This window comes from Rhinopithecus bieti, unplaced genomic scaffold (assembly GCF_001698545.2).
Source record: "Rhinopithecus bieti isolate Rb0 unplaced genomic scaffold, ASM169854v2 scaffold_54056, whole genome shotgun sequence".
Taxonomy (NCBI): Eukaryota; Metazoa; Chordata; class Mammalia; order Primates; family Cercopithecidae; genus Rhinopithecus; species Rhinopithecus bieti.
The window spans coordinates 523,816-532,496 of record NW_016821158.1 but is presented as its reverse complement, the minus strand read 5'-3'; the positions used below and the strand labels follow the sequence as shown (position 1 = coordinate 532,496).

General features: G+C 55.2%; 2 protein-coding genes across 4 annotated transcripts in view; both read right to left on the bottom strand.

Annotated features, from left to right (window-relative positions):
* The window catches only part of LOC108520721 (calcium/calmodulin-dependent protein kinase kinase 1), a 12,505-nt gene extending 12,240 nt beyond the window's left edge, over positions 1-265 (bottom strand). The window contains exon 1 of the mRNA XM_017860207.1: positions 168-265. The gene's annotated coding sequence lies outside the window, so the exon portion shown is untranslated. The remainder of the gene's footprint in view (positions 1-167) is intronic.
* Positions 266-3,109: 2,844 nt separating this feature from the next.
* The window catches only part of P2RX1 (purinergic receptor P2X 1), a 23,257-nt gene continuing 17,685 nt past the window's right edge, over positions 3,110-8,681 (bottom strand). The window contains exons 8-13 of one of the 3 annotated variants that reach the window (XR_001882988.1): positions 6,849-6,976; positions 5,827-5,917; positions 5,376-5,441; positions 4,903-5,004; positions 4,652-4,773; positions 3,110-3,463 (exon numbers count right to left, since the gene is read on the bottom strand). Coding sequence is in view for 2 of the 3 variants with exons in the window: in XM_017860204.1 (XP_017715693.1) it covers positions 4,708-4,773; positions 4,903-5,004; positions 5,376-5,441; positions 5,827-5,917; positions 6,849-6,976 (453 nt within the window). In the remaining variant the exon portion in view is untranslated. Of the gene's footprint in view, positions 3,464-3,489; positions 4,774-4,902; positions 5,005-5,375; positions 5,442-5,826; positions 5,918-6,848; positions 6,977-8,681 lie in introns of those variants that run through there. The other 2 variants (XM_017860204.1, XM_017860205.1) reach the window with 2 other exon arrangements.

Below are 8,681 nucleotides of genomic sequence, written 5' to 3'. Positions count from 1 at the left end.
CCCTCGCTGCCCCGCCCACCGCCGCGCCCGGCCCGCGCTCATTGGTCGGGGCGAACGGCCCCGCCAGCGCCGTCCAATCGGAGCCCGGGACTCCCGCCCCCTCCTGGACTAAGGGTCCGCGGCGGGCGACGCCGGAGGGGCCCTCCCTGCCCTGCAGCGGGACCGACCTCGCCACGCCCCCGGCGTCCTGGGGTCCTCGAAGTCCCTCCCGGCCGCGGCGCGGGCCCTTCACCCGGGCCTGCAGGGGACGGTGCTTCCCCGCCAAACCCTTTGCACCCCCATCCCGGCCTGCGGGAGCCAGAGCGCCCCTCCCTCCCGGGCGAGGCGCGGTGCGTGCGAGGGAGGGGCGAGGCCCGGGGAGGAAGGCCTTGAATGGCAGGCCCATGAGTGTAGCTTCTGCAGGGCGGGGGCAGGGAGGCCGAGAGGTGGCTTAGCATAGAGTGAAGTGCTTGCTCGGTGAGCAGGCGACAGGAATGGCCCAGCGGGGGCCGAGGGGATGGAGGGAACTCAGCAGGACATAGTGACCTTCGCCGTGGCTGTTCCTGGGGACTCTGCCCCCACCTCTTCCCCTAATGCCTCTGCGTGTGAATCTTCTGGCACCACCACTTGCCCCATATCCTTCCCCCAAACCTGATCTCCTGTGTCCCTGTCTCGAAGTGGAGCCAGGAGCCTGGGAGTCACCTGCAGCCTCCGTTTCCTGTTCCAACCAGTCCATCTCCAGGCCCTGCCTTGCTGCCTCTTAACTATACCTGGAATCGGCCCTCTCCTGTCCACCCCACTTCCCCTCCCTTAGCTCAGGCTACCACCATCTTGTCCCTGATTGCTGCAGCAGCCTCCTCCCTGGCCTCCAACCTCATCCAGTCTCAGCTCCTACTAGCTTTTCTCTACCTGGTAGCCAGAGCAAGTTTTCAGGGACACAAGTCCATCGAGAGGCATTTCCTGTGGCTCACCCTGAGAATAGGTCTAATCAAGCCCTGTATAACCTTACTCCCAACCACCTGCCTGTTTAATGCCTACTCATCTTTCAGGGCTCAATTCAATCCTGCTTCTGCCCGGAAACCTCCATGACCTCCCCACTTCCCAGCATGGGTTAGTCGCCCCACCCAGGTACTTCCTTGGCATCTGGTACCTGCCTGTTCCTCATCGGGACTGGGAGCTCCTCGATGGCAAGCATGTGCCTGATTCGTCCAGCACACAGCCTGTCACATGGCATAGGTGCTCAATGGACGTTTGTTGAATGAATAATTCCAACAACTTCTGGGTGTGGCTTTTGACCTCATGGTTCAGGATAGCGGCTAGAGCTCCAGCAATCACATATGCATTGCAGGCAGTGGAGTGGAGAAAAGGATGAAGAAGAGGGCAGAGGGTCTGCACCAGCTCTCTTTTCAGGAAAGTTCTCAGAAGTTGCCACATGGCACTTTCACATACACCACTCGAGCTTATTCATGTGACCAGACCCAGCTGCAAGAGGAAGCTGGGAAATGCAGCTTCCATTCTGGGCAGCCACATGCCCAACCAAGAACCACGGACTGAATTGCTTACAGGGAGAACAGATACCCAGAACAACTAGTGGACTCCACCATTGAGAGGGTGGATAGACTGAGGGGCAGAGCTCGACTGTATGCCAGGTGCTCTTTACAGGTCTTTCCTCAACCCTACTAAAAGCTATTATTGTCCAGGTGCAGTAGCTCATGCCTGTAATCCCAGCACTTTGGAAGGCTGAGGTGGGCATCTCATTTGAGCCCAGGAGTTCGAGACCAGCCTGGACCACAGAGTGAAACTCTGTCTCTATTTAAAAAAAAAAAAAAAATTGCTGTTATTATCCTTAACTCACAGAGGAGGCTTGGAGAGTTAAGCCGCTTCCCCCAAGGGCACACAGTGAGCTGTGGCAGAGCTGCAATTGAAACTTGTCTTTTCCTTATACACCAGACAGGCTGGAAAGTCAGGAAAGGGTGTGTTCTAGGAGCTGCTGGAAGGAAATCTTTCGACAAGGAAGGCTTGGACAACAATGTCAGATTCTGTTAGGCCAAGCAGGATATGGGGCCCAAGTGTATGCTTAGACTTGGCAACCAGGACACTGCCAGTGACCTTGGCAAGGGCACCTAGGTGAAGTGGTTGGGGTGGAGGCCAACTGCAGAGGAAAGTGTGGACTGGTCTTTCTGGAAAGGTTGCAGTGAGGGGAGAGTGGGCAGAGCTGCTGGGGAACCTGGGCCAGGAGGAGGCAGAAGAGGGGAACAGATACAGGGGTGGGAGAACGGAGGTGGTTTCTGCTGGTCAGCCTCTGGGCTGGGTGGTGAGGCTGAATACAGAGAAGGGGCTCTTTTCTGCTCACTCGGAAGGGAAGGGGGCAGGAAGTGCAAAAGCAGGTGTGTCTGGAGAAAGAAGGGGGTGCAGAAGAGGAAGTTCCAGTCTGATAAAATCTGAGTGATGGATCTGGGTTGGGGAAGAGGGCAGAAGGCCAGGGCCCTGAGGGAGATGGCAGGTGCTGGCCTGTGTTCAGTCCAGTAGCCACTAGTCACTATTTAAATTAATTAAAAGTAAATTGGGCAGTCATGGTGGCTCCCACCTGTAATCCCAGCACTTTGGGAGGCCGAGGCAGACGGATCACCTGAGGTCGGGAGTTTGAGACCAGCCTGGCCAACCAACATAGTGAAACCCTGTCTCTACTAAAAATACAAAAAAAATAATAATAATAATAGCCAGGCATGGTGGTGGGCACCTGTAATCCCAGCTACTTGGGAGGCTGAGGGAGAGAATTGCTTAAACTCAGGGGGTGGAGCCTGCAGTGAGCCGAGATCGTGCCACTGCACTCCAGCCTGGGCGACAGAGCAAAATTCCGTCTCGAAAAAAAAATAAATAAATAAAGATTAATTAAAAGTAAATAAAATACAAATTTAATCTCCTTGGCTGCATATTTCCACCCAGGCCACCTGTGGCTTTTGGGTACCCTATTGGACAGCATAGAGAATGTTTCCATCATTCCAGAGTGTTCTACTGGACGGCACTGGTCTAGACGGAGCATGGTGACTGGGTGGAGAATACTGCCCAGAGATCCTACCTGGCTATAAGTCCAGGCCTGAAGTCATGCCCACAGTAGGGCCCTCCACACAGTCTCAGTCAAGACCCTCCTCCCCTCTTTGGGATTCCCCCAGATCTCCCTCCTGGCACAGCCAACCTTTTCCTCCCCACTGTTTCACGAGGCCACCCTGGGGTTCTCTACTTGTCCCACTGCCAGGCCTCTCACAGCCGTGGAGGGTTGGGAAGAGTGCCAATGTTCAGGGCTGTGCCAAGATAGCAGCCCATGGACAGAGGTGAGTTGACCTCTTCACCCAGCGCTGACCCTGCTGGGCTCAGGGCGTATGAGTCGGCTCACTGGTCCCTACCAGCCGATCAAGAGAGATCTCAGAGATTGTCCAGCTCAGTCCCACATTTCACAGACGAGCACACTGTGTTTCAGAGAGGTCTAGAAAGAAAGCATGGACAGCAGAGGTTTGTCCTCATTCCCTTTATTGTACTCCACCCCTCGCTTCTCCCAGACCTTCTGTTCAGACACAGCCAGGCAGGCCTTGGGAGCTGGGGCCGAGCCACAGGCAGGGAGCCCAGGATTTGGCTGGGGCTCCCACCCCAACCCGAGGTAGCTGAGTAAGGATTCATGGCTAGGAGGGCTGTCCTGGCCTGGCACGCTTGGAGAGAAGCCTTTCCTTATGGAGGTGACATGGCACAGACCATGTGTGTGTGCTTGGGGTATAGGTGTGTGTAGATGGTTGTGTTTGCAGGGCCCAAGCTGTTCACATACAGTGTGGAAGGCTGCTGTGTGCACATGGGTGGTGTGTACACTGGGTTGTGTGCAGGAGACACCGTGTGGCACGTGAGCACACAACACACACGCTGAAGGTGTTTGAGACCCTGTTCAGTGTCTGCACCTGCCAGGCAGTGCAGGCTCAGGGCTGAGTCTGACTCCTGCTCAGGAGCTTAGAGTCAGAAAGTTCGAGGACAGCACTTCTTAAACTTTGATCCCAGAACGGCCTAGGGAGTTTGCCATCCACGCAGATCATATGGCCAGCCCTGGAACCTTTGGTTCAGGAGGTCTGCGGTGGGCCCAGGAGCTTGCATTGTCAGTGAGTTCCCCAGGGAACCCCAAGGCCAGGAAGAAACAGGGCTCAAGCAGGGCTGTCTAATAGAACTTTCTTCAATGGTGAAAATGCCCGGAGCTGTCCAGTATGGCAGCCACTAGCCACATGTGTCTACTGAGCAGTTGAAATGTGGCTAGTTCAACTGAGGAACTGAATTTTCTGTTTCATTTGATTTTATTTTAGTTTAATTTAGTCACCTATGGTTACTGACTGCCACATTGGAGAGCCCAGATCTAGAGAAATGGAGGCAGCGGGTTGGATAATGAGGGTCCAGAGAGAGAAGCACAAAGCTAGGGTACAGGTGTGTGAGAGGGCCCTGCCCAGCCCCAGCCCTTCCCCACTAGAAGCAGCTGAGGCTGGGGTAGGGCTCCACTGCGGGGTGTGGAGTTGGAGCCAGAGCTCGGATTTGCGCAGGTCTCTCCTAGTATGCACCCTGAGCTTCTGGCAAACTGCTATCTGCCTGGCTGAGAGGATAGGAGACTTCCTGGGGAGGCCCCTCTGCCCTGGCTGGGACCCACCAGGGCCCCAGGCTGGAGCCTCACGCTGCATCCAGTCAGGAGTCCTGGGCCGACCATCAGGATGTCCTCATGTTCTCCTGCAGGCCCAGGGTGGAGCTGGTGGCTGCGAGGTCACGCTCATCCTGTGTGTGTGGGGCAAGGGTTGCGGGATACAAGTCACCGCTGGGGAAGCAGCTGCCCACACCCCCCACCCCAACACAGACACACATGCCGGAGGCCTTCAGAGGGCCTGGTGCAGGGGCTTCTCTTACCGCCCCTGGCCCCATGTCCTCAGCGTACTTGAACTTCTTCTGCTTGTAGTAGTGTCTCTTGGGCAGGATGTGAAGCAGCAGCAGGTCACAAAGAACTGTGGCCTGAGGTCAGGGCAGGGCATGGAGACAGCGTGGGAATCCGGGGCGGGTACAGGGCCCTCCACATCCCACCTCAGTCCCTGGCGGTGTGGCCCCAGCTGGATCCAACCTCACTGGAGGCCGGTTTCCTGGAGGGTGGATGAGGCCCTGCAGGACCCTCAGGGGACCAAGATGGTTCCACCTCACTCTGTCCTGCCCCAGCTCTGGGCCTTGGTTTTCTTAGATCTACTGTGGGTGGGGGGTGGGCAGCTGCTGGCTCAAACATGAGAGACAGGTAGAGTCAAGTTTCAGGGTGAGGCACGTGCTGCTGCTACTGAGTTGTGGAAGAGGAGGGGCCGACCCCAGCACGGTGACCCAGTGACCCCAGCGCTTACCACCCCAAAGATGCCAATTCCAGAGCCGATGGTGGTCATCGTGGGGATGATGTCAAACTTCCCGGCCTGGTGGCAGGACCCAGGGAGAGAAGGGTTAACTGTCGGAAGGGACCCAGCTGGAAAAGGTTGGACCTGGGACAAGGGGACTTCCCACCCTCGGCTGTGAACTGTGCCCGCCTCTGACTCTGCATGGGCCACCAGCTGCTGGTCAGTAGACTTGGGTTTTGACCTTGGCTCTGCCTCCCTGGGCCCAGGGAGACTGTGAGGGAGGCATGGCCACAGGTGGCAAAGCCCTGCCCTGGACGTGCCCCATGCCCCATCTGTTGTTATAAGTAAAACTGCTGAGTGAACTCACCCAATCTCCGGTCGTCTATAACTGTAGACACCCAGAGGTACTCACAGGAGCTGAGAATGTGTCTCAGCTCCCACCACCCTCACGCTGGACACTCACCTTGCCGTCCACCAGGATGTCAAAGCGAATCCCAAACACCTTGAAGAGGTGACGGTGGTCGGTCCCGTTCTCCACAAAGTGCCTGGCAAACCTTGGGGAAGGGATCAGGCGGCAGGAGGGTGATACAGGGGACTGTCTTGGGTCTGGGGTTCTTAGCGCGTCAGGGATGCAGGAGCTTTAGTGGTCTCTGAATACAGCCCCATCCCCAAACCCGGGCAGGATCCCAGGCCTCATTCTAGCAAAGCTGTACTCAACTCTTGCCCCAACTCCTTTTTTATTTTTATTTATTTATTTATTGTGAGACAGAGTCTCGTGCTGTCGCCAGGCTGAATGGAGTGCAGTGGCAAGATCTCGGCTCACTGCAACCTCTCCCTCCCGGGTTCAAGCAATTCTCCTGCCTCAGACTCCCAAGTAGCTGGGATTACAGGCACGCGCCACCACGCCCAGCTAATTTTGTATTTTAGTAGAGACGGGGTTTCACCATATTGGCCAGGATGGTCTCGATCTCTTGACCTCGTGATCTGCCTGCCTTGGCCTCCCAACGTGTTGGGATTACAGGCGTGAGCCACCGTGCCCGGTCCCAACTCCTTTTTGTTTGTTTGTTTGTAAGAGATGGGATCTCGTTCTGTCACCCAGGCTGGAGTGCAGTAGTATTATCACAACTCACTGCAGCCTCAGATTCCTGGTCTTAAAGCAATCCTCCCACCTCAGCCTACCAAGATGCCTTGATTACAGGTGTGGGTGCTGTGCCCAGCCATTGCTCCAGCTCCCGATGTCAGCAGTTTCCCCAGCTAGTCCTGGCCGGGTGGGCCTCGAGGGGTCTGAGACCCAGGGACAGGGGATTTCAGACTTCACTATCTTGCTCCCTGCTGGCTTCCTGCATGGCCACCCGGGCAGAATGGGAGCTGCCCAGGACCCTCTGCTCCCCTCTGGGGACACTTTCTCAGGCCTGAAGGGTTCTGGGAGTAGAAAAGCCCGCAGGACCACAAGGAAGAATGTGCTGCTGGGGGCCTGGCAGATACCTGAAGTTGAAGCCTGGGGAGAGATTTTTCTCCTCGTACAGCCCATGGAACTCGTAGATGGGTTTGCAGTGTCGTACGTGCCAGTCCAGGTCACAGTGCCAGTCGATGGTGATGCCAACCACTCCGCCCTGCCAAGGGCACAAGTAGTTAAGATCTGGGATTTCAGGATCAAAAACCCCCATCTCAGCCCGGCACGGTGGCTCACACCTGTAATCTCAGCACTTTGGGAGGCCGAGGCAGGTGGATCACCTGAGGCCGGGAATTCGAGACCATCTGGTTAATATAGTGAAAACCTGTCTCTACTAAAGATACAAAACTTAGCCAGGTGTATTGGTTCACGCCTGTGATCCCAACTACTCGGGAGGCTGAGGTAGGAGAATCACTTGAACCTGGGAGGCGGAGGTTGCAGTGAGCCGAGATGTGTCACTGCACTCTAGCCCGGGCGACAGAGCAAGACTCCATCTCAAAGACAAAAACAAACAAAAACCCCATCTCACAGCTGGTACCAGCACTCTTTCAAGAACAGAACATTTTGGAGTTAGGCGCAGTGGCTCGCGCCTGTAATGCCAGCACTTTGGGAGGCTGAGGTGGGCAGATCACTTGAGATCAGGAGTTTGAGACCAGCCTGACCAACATGGTGAAACCTGTGTCTACTAAAAAATACAAAAATTAGCTGGGCATGGTGTCGGGCACCTGTAATCCCAGCTACTTGGAAGGCTGAGGAGAATTGCTTGAACCTGAGAGGCAGAGGTTGTTATGAGCCAAGATCATGCCATTGCACTCCAGCCTGGGCAAAAAAGCAAAACTCTGTCTCAAAAAAATCAACAACAACAACAACAAAAAACTGAACATTTTTTATTTCAGAAAAGATACTGGCCGGGCGCGGTGGCTCAAGCCTGTCATCCCAGCACTTTGGGAGGCCAAGACGGGCGGATCACAAGGTCAGGAGATCGAGACCATCCTGGCGAACACAGTGAAACCCCGTCTCTACTAAAAATACAAAAAATGAGCCGGGCGAGGTGGCGGGCGCCTGTAGTCCCAGCTACTTGGGAGGCTGAGGCAAGGAGAATGGCGGGAACCCGGGAGGCGGAGCTTGCAGTGAGCTGAGATCTGGCCACTGCACTCCAGCCTGGGCGACAGAGCGAGACTCTGCCTCAAAAAAAAAAAAAAAAAAAGAAAAGATACTGAGAAGCTGTTTTGGGGTAGAGGTCCTGCCACCCTCACTGGCCTTCCCTCCCATTACCCTCCACACTCCAGCTCTCTGACCATTTCATTTGTATTTATTTATTATTTATTATTTATTATTTATTTTCGCCCTGCTCTTGTAGCCCAGATATGTCCTTGTTATTTCCTTCTGTTTCACTCCGTGTGTTTTCTTTGGGAACATTCCTCACTTTATAATCATAAGTTTGTTTAGTGTGATTATGTATTAACCCATCTCCTCCAAGACTGCGCTCCAGGAGGACCAAGCTATCTGTCTCATTCATCACCAACTCCTGAGTTCCCGGCACGGGTCACAGTGCGGGAGGCAAGCGAACAGTTACTGCATTAATTAAAGATGGAATCTGTAAAGATGTGGATTGGCAGCCGGCCGGGCGCGGTGGCTCAAGCTTGTAATCCCAGCACTTTGGGAATCTGTAAAGATGTGGATTGGCAGCCGGCCGGGCGCGGTGGCTCAAGCCTGTAATCCCAGCACTTTGGGAGGCCGAGACAGGCGGATCACAAGGTCAGGAGATCGAGACCATCATGGCGAACACAGTGAAACCCCGTCTCTACTAAAAAAAAAAAAAATACAAACAACTGGCCGGGCGAGGTGGCGGGCGCCTGTAGTCC